General features: G+C 46.4%; 1 protein-coding gene across 1 annotated transcript in view; it reads right to left on the reverse strand.

Moving 5' to 3' along the window:
• Positions 1-22,306, reverse strand: part of AGBL1 (AGBL carboxypeptidase 1) — a 2,739,156-nt gene that overhangs the window by 1,790,909 nt on the left and 925,941 nt on the right. Inside the window, exon 11 of the mRNA XM_069221447.1 lies at positions 19,961-20,541. Within this exon, the coding sequence (XP_069077548.1) occupies positions 19,961-20,541 (581 nt within the window). The remainder of the gene's footprint in view (positions 1-19,960; positions 20,542-22,306) is intronic.

A 22,306-nucleotide genomic window follows, 5' to 3' on the forward strand; every position in this document is an offset into this window, starting at 1 on the left:
CCTTTCAGTTCCATCAAGTCTGCCAGGGTACCAGTAAGGGGTTTGGCAGTCCATTGTGTGAGGGCAGGCCACTGTCCTTTCAAATGTAAGTGTCAGGCCCTCCACCCTCCCAGCCCAGGAAGACCCATTCAGTATGCAGATGTAAGCAGGTGTGACTGATCGTCCTGTGTTGGGGGTTGTCTGAATGAAATGGACAAGGGAGCTAGCCAGACATGGATTGTAAGGCACAGAAGGATGTACGTGTAGAGAAATGCTCACTTTCTAAAAGTGGCATTTCTAGAATAGTAACATTAAATCCAACTTCACCAATAAGCAGGATTTTCTATTACCATTCTGGCCATACTAAATATGACCTGGTTACTCTCTTCAGATCAGAATCTACCACTCAAACAATATATGAGGGTATCCCTAATGCTATCCTATGAAAGGAGCAGGCCTCACAGCAGTGTAAAACGAATTTAGGAGTTTTACACTACCAGGACAGATAGAACACACATGTTCATGTCCTGCCTTTTACCTACATAGCACCCTGTCCTATGGGCTACCCAGGGCCTACCGTAATGGTGACTTATATGTAGAAAAAGGGGAGTTTAAGGCTTGGCAATTACTTTTAAATGCCAAATCAAAGTGGCAGTGAAACTGCACATTAAGGGCTACTTATGTGGGTGGTACAACCAGTGCTGCAGGCCCACGAGTAATATTTAATTTACAGGCCCTGGGCACATGCAGTGAGCTTTGCTAGGGACTTACAAGTAAATTAAATATGCCATTTGGGTATGAGCCAATGTCACCATGTTTTAGGGAGAGAGCATATGCACTTTAGCACTGATTAGCAGTGGTAAAGTGGGCAGAGTACTAAAGCCAGCAAAAATGAGGTCATAAAAACAGAAGACGAAAGGCAAAAAGTTTGGGGGTGACCCTGCAGAAAGGCCATTTCCAACAGCCTCATAAATATTTGCCCCCCAGGGGAGGGACAGTTGCTAAAGGGGTCGCTCCCCTTCATTGTTTTTGTAAAAAAACATATATCCCTGGTGTCTAGTGGCTTCTGCCAGCATAATTAAAATAGGACGATCTGCCCCCAGGAGGGGGCAGAAATGGCCTAGTAAACAATTGCCCCCAGGGGAGCGACCCTTGCTCAAGGGGTCGCCCCCCTTTATTGTTTATGTAAAAATAAAATAGAATAAAAATCCCTGGTGTCTAGTGGGTTCCGTCTCCCCTGGGGGCACATCGGCCTAATTAAAATAGGTCGATCTGCTTCCGGGGAGGGGGGCAGAAAAGAGCTTATAAAAAATGCCCCCGTGGATTGACCCTTGCTCAAGGGGTTGCTCCCCTCATGACAATATAAAAAACAAAACAAAAATCCCTGGTGTCTAGTGGGCATTTCTGCAGCCCTATCGCTTCACGATCGGGATGCAGAAATGCTCAAAGAGACATGAAAGGAAAGGAAAAGCCGCCCCCACCCTTCAATTGGAAGAGTAATGCAAAGCATTTCTCTTCCAATAGCTCTGGAAGCTGAGCTTCCAGCATGATGGGGGAGGCCTCTCATGAGGTCAGCAGGTGATCGAGTGCTGACATCATCATACGTCACTCGGGGGGACATCAGGGGTGGAAGGAGAAGCAATTTCCCATCCATCCCTGCCCATTAGCTCATGGGGGGGAGCGCTAGCTCTCCTCTATGAACCAGTCCCAGGACCAATGCGTCCTTGGTGGGGAAGGGGTTAAGTACCGCTGGGCAGACCTCATTACAAGGCAGCAAGATCTGATGGATCATCTGGGAATAGAGGTTGGTGGAGCAGTTGGTAAGTCTCCCATTTCCATACAAAGTCCTTTTTTTTGCATGTGCATGACAGTTGCAGATACGGTTGAGTGCTGCATGAAATGATCCTGGATCTTGACATGTTGCATGCTACCTGTATGAAGAGCCCCAACGCTACCTTAGGCCTACAATTCAAATGTACAATATTGAAGCGGATACAGAGATGTACCATTTTCCTTGAGCAAACATTGCAAAGTGTTGTGATGCATGCACAGGGCAACTCGGTATTGAGCAGCACCAAATGAGGCCTGTGCCATGCATCATGTATGGAAGGCGGTCCCAAAACCTGTTTGGGAGGCAAATGTAGAAGCCACTAGGAAAAATGAGAAATACCTTAATTCCATTTTTCATGCACTCTGAGAGCAGGTGTGATATGGGGGAATAAAAATGTATGTGATGGGCCCCCATGTACTCAGTAGAAGTCATGATGATCAGTTGAACTCCTGCTGAGAACATCATTTACCTACACATAAATATATGCAGTTGGACCCTACCTGCATCATGCTGTGCCTTAATTCTAGGAGGTAAGGAGCACACTGAGGGCCACAAGGACTGTATTGATGCAAATGGTGATGCACCACTGTTGTTCTATTGGCCCCATTGTGTCACTGGACCAGGCCATGTAAGGGAGCTTGACCATGCACTTGGTCCAGACTACTAGCACTTCCCTCTTCCCGTACAGTGTGTATCACATACACCCTATAATATCTCTATTACCACACACACATGTGTTGAGTCAGTTCCATGGGCCTGTCGCTTCTCACTGACAGTATGGGGGTGCCCTGCATCTGCTCCATCACTGGCACATTACTTAGTAACCTGCACCAACAAATGCATCTTTGGAACACTGAGCAAGTGTGTCCGTGTTGAGGCATATGTCTATGCCCATGCTTTTATCCCTCCCTCGACAAATAATGGTAAACCCTGGCAACATTTGCTGGCCAGCCACTATTGGCAATACATCCATGATTTCAATCAGTCAATGTGCAGGTAGGTAAAACTATTTTCACATGATTAAGCTCTCATAGCATTATTGATCGTGTGATGGCTCACACATATTACTTACTTCACTAAAGGATATATCATGGCATGCCTTAACACTTTAGAATACCCACACAACCCCTGTGCAGTAGTTTGCCAGATTTCTGTGACAATGAGGGAGATGTCTACAATATCTTGGGCAGGCTTAAATGTTATGGGTGTCTCAATGGGACAGCCCCTGCAACAACCATTGCATGTTCCTCAGGTGTAGTATACAGTGTCAAGCAGTCCCCTATGGTCATGGAGGTGTAGAGCTAACAGACACCTGCGTGACAATGCCATGTATAAATGGTGCAGTGAGAAGCACCACAGGAGTGTCAGGGACAGTGATGGTTTGCAGGTGCGTGGGTCTACATTATCTGAGACTATGTGTGATTGACAGATCATAGATGTTTGTCAGTTGCTCTGATCTACTACTAGGATGACTTGCTCACTCAGCTTAACAAATTTACACTGAGCAACATTGTCCATTAACTGATATGTACAAATTACACTAAGCAATGTTTTCTATTCATGTCTTGCACGTGGACCTACACCGTAGTTGAGGTGGCCCGATTTGAAGATCCTGATGCAGCCAGTAAGTGTCATCTTGTGCATCATGTGTGCTATTCCAGGATTTGGTGTGAGTCAGTCTGAAGTGTGGAATGCTATGAAAAATGGTTTTGTCTGATCAATGATATGATATCATTGGAGGCTGGATGGTGACATCATGTCTGTTGGAATGTTGTGCAATGAGAATGGTTTGCTTGTAGCTCAAGGGGCAACGTGTGCTGGCACGGAATTGTGTGTAGTAGGAATTGTAATTGCTGGCTACTTATTCATTGATGTCTACCATGATAGCTCTCAGGGCAGCTGTTAATGTACATAGCATGCCGGTTGACAACCAATTTGTCACAGGACCACTGTCAGCACTGTGTGCCACACATAGCTTTTGCTTATTGACAAAACTGTCCAAATGTGGGTTATATCTGCAGAGGTCTCTAGTGGGCCTATGTAGGAGACACATTCACCACAGGTGCCTCAGTACCCTTCAGATATAATGAGGCTATAGTATTGCAAGGAGCCATATTGTGCTGCTCAACAGTCAGTAGTGTACACAATTAGACAACTCAGCTCCAGATGGTTGTGGGAAAAGTCTAGGATTCCTCCCATGCCAGATATCAGCGGTTTTCACAACATGGTCCTGCCACCATGATATTTGTGAGTGATGTAGGTTGTTGGACCTGGCTTTTTGACAGGGACATCCCCAAACTGGGCCTGGGTCCTTGTTCTGTCGCCTCAAACAGGGAAGTACATCAGGATAGTGATTGTTCTCCCCTGGCTTTAGGCTGGTAGGGGGTCATGTTGGACCTGGCTTTTTTACAGGGACATCCCCAAACTTTTTGCCTCCTTCCTCCTATTTTTTCTGACCTGTTGTTGTTGGCTTTTGACCTCTGGGCACTTTACCACTGCTAACCAGTGCTAAAGTGCATATGCTCTCTGTGTAAATTGTACTACTGATTGGCTTATCCATGATTGACTATTTAATTTACTTGTAAGTCCCTGGTAGAGTGCACTACATGTGCCTAGGGCAGGTAGATTAAATGCTACTAGTGGGCCTGCAGCACTGGTTGTGCCACCCACCTCAGTAGCCCCTTAACCTTGTCTCAGGCCTGCCATTGCAAGGCCTGTGTGTGCAGTTTCACTGCCACTTCGACTTGGCATTTAAAGGTACTTGCCAAGCCTAGAACTCCCCTATTTCTAAACATAAGTCACCCCTAATGTGTGCCTTAGGTAACCCCTAGAGCAGGGTGCTGTGTAGGTAAAAGGCAGGACATGTACCTGAGTAGTTATATGTCCTGGTAGTGTAAAACTCCTAAATTCGTTTTTACACTACTGTGAGGCCTGCTCCTTTCATAGGCTAACATTGGGGCTGCCCTCATACACTGTTGAAGTGGCAGCTGCTGATCTGAAAGGAGCAGGAAGGTCATATTTAGTATGGCCAGAAAGGTAATACAAAATCCTGCTGACTGGTGAAGTCGGGTTTAATATTACTATTCTAGAAATGCCACTTTTAGAAAGTGAGCATTTCTTTGCACTAAAATCTTGTTGTGCCCTTCAATCCACGTCTGGCTAGGTTTAGTTGACAGCTCCTTGTGCACTCACTCAGACACACCCCAAACACAGGGTACTCAGCCTCACTTGCATACATCTGCATTTTGAATGGGTTTTCCTGGGCTGGGAGGGTGGAGGTCCTGCCCTCACACAAAGGACTGCCACACCCCCTACTGGGACTCTGGCAGACAGGATTGAACTGAAAGGGGGCTTGGTGCATTTCTTAGACACTCTTTGAAGTCACCCCCACTTCAAAGGCACAACTTAGTATAAAACAGGGCCTCTGCCCTACCTCATCAGACACTTGCTGGAGAAGAAACCTGAACCAGAAACTACATCCTGCCAAGAAGAACTGCCTGGCTGCTCAAAGGACTCACCTGTCTGCTTTTCTACAAAGGACTGCTGCCTTGCTGTTGGCCTGCTGCCTTGCTGAACTCTTGTCTGGCTGTAAAAATGCTCTCCAAGGACTTGGATAGAGCTTGCCTCCTGTTCCCTGAAGTCTCAGGACCAAAAAGACTTCTCTCTTCCTCCTGGACGCTCCGTGCACCGAACTTTTCGACGCACAGCTTGTTCCGCGGCAAGAAAAACGCCGCACACCGACGCTGATCAACGCGACGTCTTCGGGACTACCGAAACTTTGACGCACGGCCTCGCAAGGACAACGCCGCCCGACTTCCTGGGAGAAATCGACGCGACGCCTGCCGTGAGATCAAAACTTTGACGCACGGCCTCGCAAGGACAACGCCGCCCGACTCCGCAGGAGAAATCGACGCGACGCCTGCCGTGAGATCGAAATTTTGACGTACGGCCTCGCAAGGACTACGCCGCCCGACTTTCCAGAAGAAATCGACGCGACGCCTGCCGTGAGATCAAAACTTTGACGCACGGCCTCGCAAGGACAACGCCGCCCGACTCCCCCGGAGAAATCGACGCGACGCCTGCCGTGAGATCGAAACTTCGACGCGCAGCCCCGCAGAACGATGCGCAGCCGGAAAACAAGCAGGAAAATCCACGCACAGACCCGGGACATCTGGTACTCCCCGCAAACCACAGTAAGAGACTGTCCGCGCGCCGGAAGACGACGCCCGACTCCCCGTGTGGAAAATAACGACGCAAGTCCGTGTGTGCTGAGGAGAAATCGACGCACACACCAGTTTTCCACGCACCTCTTCTCCTGTGGCCCTCTGAGGAGATTTTCCACCAGAAACCAGGTACTTTGTGTTTGAAAGAGACTTTGTTTACTTTCTAAAGACTTAAGACACTCTCTATCACTTTTCAGTGATATCTTTACAAATTCGTATTGCAACTTTGATCGTTTTGACCTGAAGATACCCAGATAAATATTATATATTTTTCTAAACACTGTGTGGTGTATTTTTGTGGTGTTATGCTATGGTGTTGTATGATTTATTGCACAAATGCTTTACACATTGCCTTTTAAGTTAAGCCTGACTGCTCGTGCCAAGCTACCGGAGGGTGAGCACAGGCTGATTTTGGATTGTGTGTGACTTACCCTGACTAGAGTGAGGGTTCTTGCTTGGACAGAGGGCAACCTGACTGCCAACCAAAAACCCCATTTCTAACATTGGTGATCAGCGGTGAGGATAGGACTTGTGTTTGTGCAGTGACATACAATAGCTAAGTATTTCACTACCTACCCACAGTTGAAGGTCAACTTGATTTTTCATCTTTTTTTGGCTGTTAGTTCTCTGATGTCCTCCTGGATATACTATTGATATTTTGGACTTTGAATTTTGTTTTTTGCTGATAAGATCTTATCAGAATGGGATTGTGTACCTACTCATTCTTTGTTCGTACTGACCACCTCATTAAGGCTGACCTAAGGAAGCTTTGCAGAAAATGGGGCCTTCCTGTAGCAAGGAGATCTACTAAGGCAGAGATGCTCCATCACTACATAGTCTGGGGGGAGGAAAGATGGGCAGAGAGAGAGGCAGCAAGAAACCAAATGACTAAGTACCCCTCAGATGAGAAGGAGGACTACGCACCTGAGGAGGAAGACTACTCAGATTTGGACAGTGACCCAGAAATAGATGAATGGCTCCGAGGTCAAAGGCGACAGGAGCAACAATTAGAGGAGTATCTTGCAGAGGTTGAGGCAAAAAGACTCTTAGCCCTGGAAGAAGAAAAGATTGCAGCTCAAGAGCTGAGCTGTAAAGAGCTGAAACTGGAGGCCGGAAGGGCTGAGTCCAGTTCAGATGGTGGCAGCAAAAACCTTGCATCTAGTACTGCTGAAGAAGGGCACAAGCCCAGAGATGTGGTGCCCAACTTGAAGAAGGGAGTTGACACACCCCAGGCGGTTCAAGGGTATGAGGTAGTTCCCGTTATGCACAGGGTCCCTGAGAAGAATTGGGGAACTGGCACAGGGAGTCATATTCCTACTGGGGGGAGGGACACTTTACTGACTCTAGCAGAGAGTGACAGAGAAAAGGGTTCCCCCCTGGTGGACGTCCTGGATATAGATTGTAGAGACATCCCAGAAGAGTATGGGTTGAGTGTCAGGGACAGACAGATACTGTCTCACCAGTCTCAGGAGGGTGAAGTAGAGTGCTTTTCCAAGGTTGAGTTACTGGGTGGTTGGGTGAAGGGTACTGTGGTTAATACATGTGAAGGGCAGAGTGATGTAATTGCTGGAGAGCATATGTCTGGTCCTTATTTTCCAGAGCTACGCCAACACCAGGTGGAGTGTGAGTTCTCTGACCCCAGGGAACTTACAATGGAGGCAGACTTCTGGGTGAGTACCAGAGAGTCTGAAGAGGCATTTGGGGGTGCTCCTGAAGGGAGTGGTCTAGGTGGTTCCCAACCGAGTGTGGTGGGAAAGGATTGTAGTGTCCCAGGTAGGTCCCAGGTCCTAGAGGGTTCCATGAGGGAACACCAGGAGGGAAGCCTAGCCTGTACCGTAGGGCCACCTTTTGAGGGAAGCCCGCAGTGTCAGAAGAACTTGGGGGGGTGACTGTAGCCAGCATCCCAACAGTTCTGGTGTCTGGCTGTACCCCTCCTAGTGAGGGGGTGCAGAAGTCCAGACATAGGGTTGAGAGGGGGTTGCAGACCCCAGTGGAGGACCTTGAGAGTCAGGGGACAGCTCTGAGAGCAGAGCCCCCCAGGAATGACCCAGGTGAAACCGTTTCTGGTTTGGGGGAAACCCAGACTCTGCCGGATGGGCAGAGGTCGGGAGACCTGCGCCAACCAGACTCTTGTGTGGCCCTTGGGGATGGTGTGTCCCTTGTGGGGGGTGAGAGTGCCCCCCAGGAAGTCCTGGCATGCCAGGCAAAGATTCAACCTCAGGGTGGTGACTCTGGGTTGGATACCCAGGTTCAGAGGTTAAACTCTGACCTGGTGGGAGGTAGATGTGCCTCCCAAGACGTCCTGCTGTGCCAGGCAATTGTCCAACCTCAGGGTGTTGACTCTGGGTTGGATGACCAGGTTCAGAGGTTAAACTCTGACCTGGTGGGGGGTAGGTGTGCCCCCCAGAAAGTCCTGGCGTGCCAGGCAATTACCCAACCTCAGGGTGCTGACTCTGGGTTGGATAACCGGGTTCAAAGGTTAAACTCTGACCTGGTGGGGGGTAGGTGTGCCCCCCAGAAAGTCCTGGCGTGCCAGGCAATTGCCCAACCTCAGGGTGCTGACTCTGGGTTGGATAACCGGGTTCCGAGGTTAAACTCTGACCTGGTGGGGGGTAGGTGTGCCCCCCAGAAAGTCCTGGCGTGCCAGGCAATTGCCCAACCTCAGGGTGGTGACCCTGGGTTGGGGCACCGGGCTCAGGGGTTAAACTCTGACCTGGTGGGAGGTAGGTGTGCCTCCCTGGAAGTCCTGGTGTACCAGGCAGTTGTCCAACCTCAGGGTGCTGACTCTGGGTTGGATAACCGGGTTCAGAGGTTAAACTCTGACCTGGTGGGGGGTAGGTGTGCCCCCCAGAAGGTCCTGGCGTGCCAGGCAATTGTTCAACCTCAGGGTGGTGACCCTGGGTTGGAGAATCAGGTTCAGAGGTTAACCTCCGACCTGGTGGGAGGTAGGTGTGCCTCCCAAGAAGTCCTGGAGTGCCAGGCAATTGTTCAACTTCAGGGTGGTGACTCTGAGTTGAATGGCCAAGTTCAGAGGTTAAACTCTGACCTGGTGGAGGGTCAGTGTGCCCTCCAGGAAGTTCTGGCGTGCCAGGCAATTGTTCAACTTCAGGGTGGTGACTCTGAGTTGAATGGTCAGGTGCAGAGGTTAAACTCTGACCTGGTGGGGGGTAGGTGTGCCTCCCAGGAAGTCCTGGTTTGCCAGGCAGTGATCCAGTCTGAGGGTACAGACCCTGGGCTGGAAGACGAGGTTCAGGGTGTCCCCCCGGACCTGGAGGGAGGGGCTACTGATAAAAGTGCCCCTGCCATGTTGTCTTCTGAGGAGGCCACTCCTAGTTGGAGGGTGCTGGACCCCAGAAGAGAGGGCAGGGGGAGGGAAGCCTCACCCCGGGCCCTAGTCCAACCTGAAGGTACAGACCCCAGGTTGAAGGGCCAGTTGCAGGTTAACAGCCCTGCACTGGTGAAGGAATGGTACAGGGCGACTTCTGTAAGCACCCTGACCATGTTGGACTCTGGGGGTACCGCTCCAGGAGGGAGGGTACAGAGCCCCAGAGGGGAGGACCAGGTTCAGGCTGTCATCCCTGACCTGGTGGAAGGGAGAGTGGTTAAAGGGTGCCCAGCACCTGGGGCTACCGCCCCCCACTCTCCACAGCCACAGTGGTTGGAGAGCTTTGAGAGGCCTGGGGCCTGGCTCTCATCCCTGGCAGCTGTCAGTAATCACTGTGGCTTGCTGTCCGGGTGGACAGAGTTATCCCTGGGGAGGGGACAAGTGTCACACCCCGGGGGTAGAGTGGGCAACACCACTGTGTTGGTCATGGTGGTACTATCCTGCTCCTGGGATACATCTGTGAGCAAAGTAAGGTTAGGTGCTGCACAGATGGGATCCGCAGGTAAGGAGAAAGGTTCCCCATGGGTTGGCTTAGTGGGCCCTGAGAGTATGGACAGAGTGATCCAATTGGAGTCAGGTAGGTGAAGAACTGGAGCATGCCCCTGCTGTTGTGGGCCTGGGTCCTTGTTCTGTCGCCTCAAACAGGGAAGTACATCAGGATAGTGATTGTTCTCCCCTGGCTTTAGGCTGGTAGGGGGTCATGTTGGACCTGGCTTTTTTACAGGGACATCCCCAAACTTTTTGCCTCCTTCCTCCTATTTTTTCTGACCTGTTGTTGTTGGCTTTTGACCTCTGGGCACTTTACCACTGCTAACCAGTGCTAAGTGCATATGCTCTCTGTGTAAATTGTACTACTGATTGGTTTATCCATGATTGACTATTTAATTTACTTGTAAGTCCCTGGTAGAGTGCACTACATGTGCCTAGGGCAGGTAGATTAAATGCTACTAGTGGGCCTGCAGCACTGGTTGTGCCATCCACCTCAGTAGCCCCTTAACCTTGTCTCAGGCCTGCCATTGCAAGGCCTGTGTGTGCAGTTTCACTGCCACTTCGACTTGGCATTTAAAGGTACTTGCCAAGCCTAGAACTCCCCTTTTTCTATACATACGTCACCCCTAATGTGTGCTCTAGGTAACCCCTAGAGCAGGGTGCTGTGTAGGTTAAAGGCAGGACATGTACCTGAGTAGTTATATGTCCTGGTAGTGTAAAACTCCTAAATTCGTTTTTACACTACTGTGAGGCCTGCTCCTTTCATAGGCTAACATTGGGGCTGCCCTCATACACTGTTGAAGTGGCAGCTGCTGATCTGAAAGGAGCAGGAAGGTCATATTTAGTATGGCCAGAATGGTAATACAAAATCCTGCTGACTGGTGAAGTCGGGTTTATTATTACTATTCTAGAAATGCCACTTTAGAAAGTGAGCATTTCTTTGCACTAAAATCTTGTTGTGCCCTTCAATCCACGTCTGGCTAGGTTTAGTTGACAGCTCCTTGTGCACTCACTCAGACACACCCCAAACACAGGGTACTCAGCCTCACTTGCATACATCTGCATTTTGAATGGGTCTTCCTGGGCTGGGAGGGTGGAGGCCCTGCCCTCACACAAAGGACTGCCACACCCCCTACTGGGACTCTGGCAGGCAGGATTGAACTGAAAGGGGGCTTGGTGCATTTCTTAGACACTCTTTGAAGTCACCCCCACTTCAAAGGCACAACTTAGTATAAAACAAGGCCTCTGCCCTACCTCATCAGACACTTGCTGGAGAAGAAACCTGAACCAGAAACTACATCCTGCCAAGAAGAACTGCCTGGCTGCTCAAAGGACTCACCTGTCTGCTTTTCTACAAAGGACTGCTGCCTTGCTGTTGGCCTGCTGCCTTGCTGAACTCTTGTCTGGCTGTAAAAGTGCTCTCCAAGGACTTGGATAGAGCTTGCCTCCTGTTCCCTGAAGTCTCAGGACCAAAAAGACTTCTGTCTTCCTCTTGGACGCTCCGTGCGCCGAACTTTTCGACGCACAGCTTGTTCCGCGGCAAGAAAAACGCTGCACACCGACGCTGATCAACGCGACGTCTTCGGGACGACCGAAACTTTGACGCACGGCCTCGCAAGGACAACGCCGCCCGACTTCCCGGGAGAAATCGTCGCGACGCCTGCCGTGAGATCAAAACTTTGACGCACAGCCTCGCAAGGACAACGCCGCCCGACTCTGTTTACTTTCTAAAGACTTAAGACACTCTCTATCACTTTTCAGTGATATCTTTACAAATTCGTATTGCAACTTTGATCGTTTTGACCTGAAGATACCCAGATAAATATTATATATTTTTCTAAACACTGTGTGGTGTATTTTTGTGGTGTTATGCTATGGTGTTGTATGATTTATTGCACAAATGCTTTACACATTGCCTTCTAAGTTAAGCCTGACTGCTCGTGCCAAGCTACCGGAGGGTGAGCACAGGCTGATTTTGGATTGTGTGTGACTTACCCTGACTAGAGTGAGGGTTCTTGCTTGGACAGAGGGCAACCTGACTGCCAACCAAAAACCCAATTTCTAACATAGGTCATATCAGAAATGCATATGATGTGAATGCTGTGTGCGTACCTGGCACTTTACTTGAGGTCTGACATGCATGTGCAAATGATGTACAATGTATCAGGATACTATTGCAGAACAGAGTGCAGTGCCAAAATCACTGTGGGCCTAAGGGCACCCATACAGCCACCATGTGTGTGCCGTTTATCACATGTAGCACAACATAGCACAGGATAGGAAGCTTCAGGTCTGTAATGTGTTCACAAATTTGATGTGCAGCTCAGACTTTGGCCAAACATTCTGGGAACATTGCATCAGCTGTACATGTGGGCACATCATGGGTAATGGCGTGCCCCCTTGTAACCTATGCTCAGGCCAGGTCTTATACCAGGACACATGGATTATGATTTACCAAACTTTAGACTAGCCGGTGGGAAGTTACCAGACTCCCTATCATATGGCCCCCACCTTGCATCCATGATGACTAGGCAAGTCTTGATGTTTCACCAGGGGTGTAGAGGTGATGGATTGCGTGTACAACCCCCTCATGCACAGGTACACAGGAAATCCAGACTTGTTGGGGCATGTGATCCTCACATGTTTGATGACACAAATGTTGATCATTGACAATTTTGTCCACTGAGCTCTGGGCCCTGTTGGTTCACATTGGATTGCCTTCATCTCAGTGACATGTACATGATACTGTTGATGGATGGTAGGAAATAGTCATAGATGAGGTGTAAGTAATTGTTGAGGAATGTGTGGTGGACTGTATGTGTTATCTGCAGTTGCAGTGTACATAATATGACTGTACAACCTCCACCCAATGCTGATACTGAAGCTTGCTTCTCCTCATATTTCAGCGTCCAATATGACACAACACCAGAGGCACGCTTTCCACAAGAGGGCCGAACACTACTGCCACATAATGGAGGTTGAGGCAGGATACCACCGAATGGAAGGTGGTTCCGCAGTGAGAAGGCCTCAGGGGAATAGTGTGCGTTTGTACATAGTGGACCTCCACAGCAGCCACAGCCACACAAAGACACTGGAGCAAAATCATCGGAGTGCAGGGGCCACAGCCGGACCAAGGCCCTTCATGTCAGCTAACCCAGTCATGACTCAGGCACCAGTTCAGCCACCTGCTGCAGTTGTAGCTATCTAGTTTGAACAAGACATGAGATGGGACATGGCTAAGATTTTAACCAGACTCAAAAAATTGGAGGAGGAAAGTGTTGAGAACCGGAGGATGTTGCGATACATCAATAAGAAAATGAAGAACAGGAAATTAACTTATTGTGTTATACAACATACCAGTTCATTCCCCTCCCTTTTACTGTTTTACATAATTTTAGATTGGGTTTTAGATGGGTAGTATTAGGTTAGTGTAGGGTAGGCGTAGGTTAGGTTAAGTACAGTGGGGAGGTTCTACATCTTTTTATTGTTTGGGGGTTGGGTGAGGGGGTCATGTTGGAGTATTTGAGTACAAATATATATATATATATATATATATATATATATATATATATATATATATATATATATATATATTATATATATGTATAAGTACATATATATATATATATATATATATATATATATATATATATATATATATATATATTTGTTTAGGCCATAGGTTAGGTTAGGTGGGGCCCAATGTTTAGAGTGTGGTGTTACATGTGTAAGATAAGTTTAGTATAGGTTAGATAGGTGTAGTTGTTAGTTATGTTTAGTTAGTATAGGTTACTGTAGCATAGGGTAGGTTTTAGGTAATTTTTTAGTATATAGTTTTACAACAAATCCTGTTTTTCTTAGCCTAAACATTTTGTAAACTGATTGTCTGGGGGTTCTCATGAGTGCACTAGCCGAGTTGGGAAAATGGCCTAGGGTCTGCTTACTGTCTTGATTTCCCAGGTTTACCATGTGCATCCCCTCTGACCAAGGAGCTGTCAGAATGGCTGCTACATACCGTCTACTAGTGCATACATTTGCCATTCAGTGTTCCAACCATTCACAATGTGTCTGTATATTTTATCTTGGACAGGTAAATATGGTATTTTACCTGTCATTGGTGGGGTCCTGCAATTTCATTGTTGGCAAGTGTGGTACATCTGACAACAGGCAAATTTGGAACTGTATCCTGCAACACTGGCAGGTGGCCATCACTGATAAGGTTAGCTTTTTCTGTACCACACAAATAAATTGTACTGGTACTCCCATCTGGGTGAATTACCATTGAATTGGTTCAGAGCCATTCATGCGTATGTCTACTTCAAAGGATATTGGTTCAAAATCATATAGTATACACAGTATACTAGGTTGTAGCCGACAACACCGTCATTCAGCTTTCTGATGTTAGGATCCTAGTGTTTGGCTTAGTGTCTGACAGTCATGCACTCATCTACTGATATTCCGTACACATTGACATGGGTAGACACAATGCTATCTTTTAGTTGAGTAGATGGATCACAGTAAATGGAGAAAATCTACATGTGTACAAGGTGCTTTAGTTACAGGTACAATTGTAATTGTGATTTCTATACAATATCCATTTCACAGACCTCATGAGCGAACCTTAGTCATATGTAGCACAATCGGAATCCAGGGTTAAGGGACATATCACGAGACATGGTTAGGAGTAGTGTGCATTAGTGAGGAGTTAAAAATTTCCAATTGGTATGAAAGAGACAATGACAGCACATAGCAGACAATTCAACAGTGGTTAGGTGAAGAGGGCACATTTCATACTGACACAACACTGGCATGATCTTAAGCCCAGAACTAAGGAGAAACTCTCCATGTGGAACAGACTGGAGCTACCGGGTGCGTCTCCTTGTGAATGTTATTCCTTCCACATCTTCATTCTCTGATGTGTGTGGTGCCTCCAGTGCCATGGCTGATGCTGTTGTAGAGGTAGAGGAGGCCACATGCACTTCAGGGGATAGAGATGTGGAATCAAAGGCCCCGGCATCTGCCATTTGTGGCAGCACATAAGACATCACTGAAGCAAGGAGGAACTGCTGATTTTTCAACACCGCAGCAACATCACGGTGGTAGGCAGCCATGTTTATCTTGAGGGAGGACACTCCCTGCTGTATGGACTCCAGGGTATTCAGCATGCTGCTGGCAGTTAGGGAGGGCATGTGTTGTAGCCTCTGCTTCATGACAGCAGCTATGTCGGACAGAGACTGCTGGAGTCCACGTAACGGGTAGTAGGTGCCTGCGATGGCAGCTGAGTTGTCCTCATTTGGACTGGTGCACGTTCGCACTCCCTCTAGGCTGCCTGCTATGGTCTCCATCCCCACCTGCACCTGCTTGGCCAGCTTATGCTGGACTCCTACCACTGTCCTCAGAAAGCTGATCACTGGGACCTCGGAATCCAAGGCTGTGTGAGTACTGGCTGGTGGAGTGTGTTGGTGGCTGAGTGGTTCACGTGGAGACCCTGCAACACTGTGTGTCCTCCCTGTGACTGGAGGTGGTGTTTGGAGTGATCCTAGGACATCCTGGAGAGTCTGTTCATTGATGGTTGGCAGCTGGTCATCCATGTCATCTGCAAAATCCAGGATAGGCAGGTCGGCAGGAGGTAATCCTCTACAATGAGATAGTGTAAAACCAATATTTGATTGTATTGGCTGTTGACATGGGACATCATGTTTTTACCACTGGAGGCTCAGTGAAATGTCACTGACCCAAGGTTGTGGTTGTACTTATGTGCAGCATTGTGCAACACATGGGTCAAGCTCACTAGTAACGGAAAATGACAGAGCACAACACTGCGCCAAAAGTGTTTTAATTGTATATGGTGCACCCCTGTGTTGTCCCTGCACTGGCTATAAATTGAGCTGCCTAGCACCAACGTAGACATCCTTTCATCATCGTGCAAGGATGTCTGCGTTGAAAGGTTTGATTGTTTATGTGTGGGAAGGCGTCCTATCCTGCACATACACAATCACTAATGGCGATTTGGCACTTCTAAATTATTTTTTTATGTGCAGGAAGGAACACCTTCCCGCCCACTGACAATCATATCTGGCATTTTGCTCTTTCTATGCGTGCTGCAGAATGAGAATGCAGCACACATAGAAAAAGCAAAAAATGAGCAGGAATAAAAGAATACCTTTTTGTTGCCCTTTGCTAACGCCACCCCTGGGGTAGTTTTAGATTGTGGTGCTGACTCAGGTTTCCAAAACTCGTAAATCTGAGGCAGGGTCAAGATGCAGTGGGTGTTGCTGTGGCATGCCCACAGCAACACCTATTGCACGCCCCTTCTGCGCAAAGGGCTGTGTGTGAAGGTGTCATATTTACAGGGTGGTGTTAAGACACCAAAACTGGCTTTACACCACCTTGTAAATACAGCACAGGGCATTGCGCCACCGGAGTGTTATGAAAAGTGACACTCCGGTGGCACTAGGGGATCATAAATATGCCCCTGGGTATTTTGGGGCATATGTAGGTGCCCCATGTGCCACCTGAGTGTAACTTTTGGTGAGCCTCTGGTGGTGCAATGCCCTTCCCCGTATGTACTAGGTGGCATGAAGCCACTTTTTGTGCCTTGACACCACTTTGTATATATGGTCTCTTCACAGATTTGTGCTCTCTACATCAACACAGGCATTGTTGCAGCATGATGACGGGGTGCTTGCCTTGAAGTGATGATTTGTACATGTGCAAGGAGCTGTCCCTTCCTGCACATGTACAAGTATTTTTGCTGAGAAGTCATTTTAATGTGTGCCTCAAAACGCAGCACACATGAGTAAAGGCAATGTGACATTGAGGAAGGACAGCATTTTGGCAAGAGACACCACCCTGACACCACCCCTGGGGTGGTATTGACTTCTGTCCTAGTCTCTGATGTCTACGTTGTGTGGGTACAGGGGCTTTGACTATATGCAATGGGTGTTGTAATGGCACAGCCACAACCACACTATTTGCACGTGCCTTTCGCATGCATTGAGTCTGTCATATGTGCATCCCCCTTCCTCCATTAATGTAGATTCAGATATCCCCTCCTGCAACTTATGCTGCATTTGTGGTGGTTCCTGGTAGTTTGTGCTGTCCTGTCCTGCGATTCCAGTGACCAGCTCCTCTGGAATGACTGCTGCAACCATCTCCTCCAGCTCATCCAGGTCCTCTTGTGTTGCGGGACTTCCACCTCCAGTCTGCAGTGCTGCCTTACACTTCCTGGTGAGTTTCTCTTTAGTCCTGCGCTTGTAATCGTGCCAGCGCTTCATGACCTCAGTGACAGTCCTCTTCACCTTTGCAATGCTGTTGATTTTGTCCGCTATTTCCTGCCATATTGCGTCTATCCTACCAACTGGCAATCCGGAGGTGATGAAGAGCTGGTGTTGGTGGTCCATCATCTCTCTGACCAGAATGTCATGCTCCGCCACACTAAAGCAACATTTGCGCTTTCTCTTCTCCTTCTCCTGTGACTTTTCTGGACCCTCCTTGCTGGTACTTGGGTGTTTGAGTTCTCCCTGGGGTCTCGCCTAGCCTGATGATTCTATCTTCTCTTGCAATTGCACTCTTTCCTGCTTGTGCGTTTAGTTTTGACGCTAATGCAGTGTAAAAATGGCACTAACCCTTTTGCAACATATTTACATGCTGCAAAACGGTCTAGAGACACTTTTTTAGCATTAGCTTCATTTTCCCTTATGGCATGCCGCAGATGTTAGCGTCTTTTATTTCACACTAACCATTCCTTACTGCCATACTACGTCATTTCATAGATATGGCGCAAGGATGATGCTAAGGAATGTCGCTAGCTCGTGTTAAAAAAAATTACGCACAACTGCGCTAGAGCAGTTGTGCATAATTTTTCATAAATATGCCCCTTAGAGCCTGATTTAGATATTAGTGGACAGGTTTCTGTCATGTGACATGTATCCTGTATGCCGAAATCAAAATCCCATAGGACATAACAGGATTTAGATTTTGGAAGACAGCATATCCGTCACCGTTGTGACAGAGTAACTCAATTCCCTAATATCTAAATAAGGCCATTAGTTCTTTAAATATTTTTTTTTACAAAACTACTGGATGGACTGTCACCAAAACACAAAGTATGACTAGTTAGGGATCAGTATGCTTCACTTCATCACAATTTCTTGAAAATCAACCTTGCAATTCTAGCTTTGGATTCAAAGGTTTACATATGTAATTTTACAATACTTTTTGCAAATTTGGGAACACCCCTATATTCTTTGCCCCTTTGAAGAATGGGATAGGTTCAGAAAATCAGTATCATAAAATGTTATTACTGACGCAATAAATGCATTTCCTAAGGGCTGGACAAAGTAACCACAACTACAGAACTGCCATCAGTGAATGTGTGTAAGGAGGAATAATTGGATTTTTCAGAAGCATTGATCATTTCCGATGTAAATACTAAAGACATGATATTATACAAGGACATGAAGACTTTGCGATGGCAAATTGTCCTGTTTAGTCAAAAAACTGCAAACTCGTTAAACTGATTTAAGGGGCATAGTTAAAGTAAAATAATGCACTTGGGCCCATATTTATACTTTTTGACGCTAAACTGCGTTAACGCAGTTTAGCGTCAAAAAATTTAGCGCCGTCTAACGCCATTCTGAAGCGCCATGCGGCCGCCGTATTTATGGAATGGCGTTAGCCGGCGCTAGCAGACCGGCGCTGCCTGGTGTGCGTGGAAAAAAAACACGTAGACCAGGCAGCGCCGGCGTAGGGGGAAAATGGCGTTAGGGCGTCTTAAAATGGGGCAAGTCAGGTTGAGGCAAAAAAATCGCCTCAACCCGATTTGCGCCATTATTTTCGACGCCCAGACGCCATTTAAATGACTCCTGTCTTAGTAAAGACAGGAGTCATGCCCCCTTGCCCAATGGCCATGCCCAGGGGACTTATGTCCCCTGGGCATGGTCATTGGGCATAGTGGCATGTAGGGGGGCACAAATAAGGCCCCCCTATGCCACACAAAAAAAATTAAAAAATATAAAAAATTATACTTACCTGAACTTACCTGAATGTCCCTGGGGTGGGTCCCTCCATCCTTGGGTGTCCTCCTGGGGTGGGCAGGGGTGGCAGGGGGGGTCCCTGGGGGCAGGGGAGGGCACCTGTGGGCTCATTTTGAGCCCACAGGCCCCTTAACGCCTACCCTGACCCAGGCGTTAAATAGTGGCGCAAATGCGGGGTTTTTTGACCCGCCACCTCCCGGGCGTGATTTTTGCCCGGGAGTATAAATACGACGCATTTGCGTCGCCGTCATTTTTTTAGACGGGAACGCCTTCCTTGCATCTCATTAACGCAAGGAAGGCGTTCACGCAAAAAAATGACGCTCTTTACTCATACTTTGGCGCTAGACGCGTCTAACGCCAAAGTATAAATATGGCGTTAGTTTTGCGCCGAATTTGCGTCGAAAAAAACGACGCTAATTCGGCGCAAACGGAGTATAAATATGGGCCTTGATGTATAGACACATCTTTACTTTCACGTTGAAACACATTGTATTTATACAATGACATGAACATGATTCTAACGCCAAATGTATATTTATTTTTAGCAGAAATACGATTATGCATACCTGTGGTTTTGCAAATGGTAGCGTTTTTATTCTACAATATATCTTTTAATATATTAATAGTGCAAGAGCTACGTATAGAACTAGTAAAAATTAGAATCTATCTAGTTCTTAAAAAACTGACTGCCGATTAGAAAACAAACATTTAACGTCCCATTTAAGTAAACTGATGGTCGTCTATAATGCACTTCTTTAAATAATTTTAGCTCATCATTTGTCAACAGACTACAATGCCTCTTTTGCAAAATACAAAATGTGACCTAACCCTTATTATTTTGTGTAACATCTAATTGACTAAATCTATATCCTTTCCAAAATGGCTCTTCAGACTCTGGTTAGACTATCACTGAAGCTTACCATGTTGTGATTTTTACAAATGGATAGGGTGATTAGGTACCAACATGCTGTTAGTATAGGTTACCAAAACATAATAATCAGGTAAACGGCATCACCTCTGAACTCCACACTTTCGATCTAGCATGAAGTGCGGATGGGGAAGTAAGCTGTGACCCCAGAAATCCGGAAAAGCCAATACTTTGTAGTCGGGAACTGATTTTGTCTGACCAGCCATGGACATGTAGGTGAGTGGGTCGTGGAAGGGTATATTCCCGCGGTGTCTTTCCAACAGTTGCTTTACTACGTCATAGTTTTCAGTTTCCTGTTCCGTGGCATGTTGTGAATTAAGCAAGTTGACACATTTCTGGTGCATGGTTTTGGTGTCACAGGGTTTCAAAGGAATTTTCTTTGAAGTGGAAGGTTTTTGATTGTCTTGCCCCCCACTCCGAGCAAAATCCTTAGCTATTTCAGTAGGTCGGTGTTCAGTAGTATAAGTTTCAAAATGTTTTCCTTCATTTCCTTTGGGTCTTTCAAAATTTTCCTCGACAAGTGTTTGCACTGGAAGGTTTTGGTCCGTCTTAATGCAGTGTTCCTCTTTGCTTGATTCGTTGTCGTGAGTGACTTGCAAACGATCAAGCATTGTACTTGGAATATCGTTTTCCAGATTTCTTTCACTTTCATCTTCTGATCCCAGTTCCTTTAATATGTAAAAGAGAAGATGAATGTTAAGCAGCCTGCGTAACAAAGAGTTAAAGATGAGACATTTCATGTTTTGAAAACGTTACATATTTTCTTTCTTAAACCCACCATCATGCAATATAAAAAATTAACAATACCATGCACATCAAAATCACATTGGGGAGTGTCACTGTGATTCCGTATAAAATTCATAATGTGGGTTATTCAACATAAGATTAGATGTCTACCAGTCGTGATTCACATATAATTGTGTCTGTTATCCAACAAGGAGTGAATTTAAAATAGTGACTGCTGAAGTACTTTGTGACAAACATCTGTAAACACCGCGAAATCATAACTACTTTATAAAACGGAAATCAGGCGAGTGACAACGGATATCGACTTATCAACAAAGAATTTCTTACAAATATAAATTAACAAAAAGCTATCAACTATTAGGATGGTATTGGTGATGATATGTTGTTCTGTAGGATTTCCTGGGAACTAAAATATGAATTATTTAAAATCTATCTCATAGGAGTAGAACTCGTTAAATAAAGTGTTCTCTTTGATTTCATCTGAAAGGACAAATTCTTTTGAACCCTGGGACACGTTCGTTGTAAAAATGCAAGGATTTTCAAATTCTTGAAAACAGAAGTACATATTTTCTGATGTTTAAAACATTGTGTAGCCATTTTTACTTTGCTGTTAATAAGAAACTGTTCTCGAATTGTTTTAACGTACTCTCAGAGTTACAGCTAATCTAGGTAGTAGTTCACCATGCAGTATGCAGTATTATACAATGCATTATAAAATCAAGGGCAGTAAATTTAAATGTCATAAATCATTTTCTTGCAGGAATCCTCTTACACTTTGCCTGTATTCAGTACGTTTATGAGATTCACAAAAATTACAGATCATTATCCGCTAAATCTATGAAAAGCATACATTTACATGCATATCCTTACCATAAACAGTCTATAATAGGGTACAAGTGCAGAGAGAAAGTAATTCCATCGTTTGCATGTGACCATGTCCTAATACAAATTAGGACATATCCTCTACAGATAATGCTGGTGCTATATGTGCACAAGCGTAATCTGTAATAATACAGAAGGGGCCACCCAAGCATCAGCAGCCCATTCTGTAAATCAAAGTGCGTAGGAGGGTACAAAGTGGGTGTATGTGCTGGTTGCCCCCCGGGGCACTTTCCCTAATAGGGTCTTCTTTGTAAAAACAAAAATACTTTTCATGAAAGACAGATGACATCTCCCAGTGGAAGCTGTTATTTGAGTTACCCAAGAAAATATACATCTCTAGCTGAAGTGAGCTCTGAAAAATATGATGTTAATATTTTCTGTGGATATACACCATTGTAAGGCTCAGTCTTCATTAAACTCATGGCAATTCCACATGTGTGTCTCTCACCTTTCTGATTACAGGAAAAGGCTTTACTACAAAATCACCCTTTAAACAATTGGCCCTAAATATATAGTGAACATTAGGGCACTAACAGGTAGTGACAGTGTATATTGTCAACCAGAATGCTAAATGCAAGGATTAATGCACCAGTGGGGAGGGGTGGTGTTTATCTCAGTTGGAAATTCTGAGCATTAAGCACTCTCCACTTATAACTGCCTGTGAACCTGGGCAGATGGAAGAGCTTACTTGACTTTGGCTATTACTCCTGTATATGATTACCATCCCTTCTATTGTGAGGGCTGTGATTCAATTTCGGATTGTAGCTCAAGCATGGGGAGGAGGTAAGCCATTAAATATGAGAC

This window comes from Pleurodeles waltl, chromosome 3_1 (assembly GCF_031143425.1).
Source record: "Pleurodeles waltl isolate 20211129_DDA chromosome 3_1, aPleWal1.hap1.20221129, whole genome shotgun sequence".
Lineage (NCBI taxonomy): Eukaryota > Metazoa > Chordata > Amphibia > Caudata > Salamandridae > Pleurodeles > Pleurodeles waltl.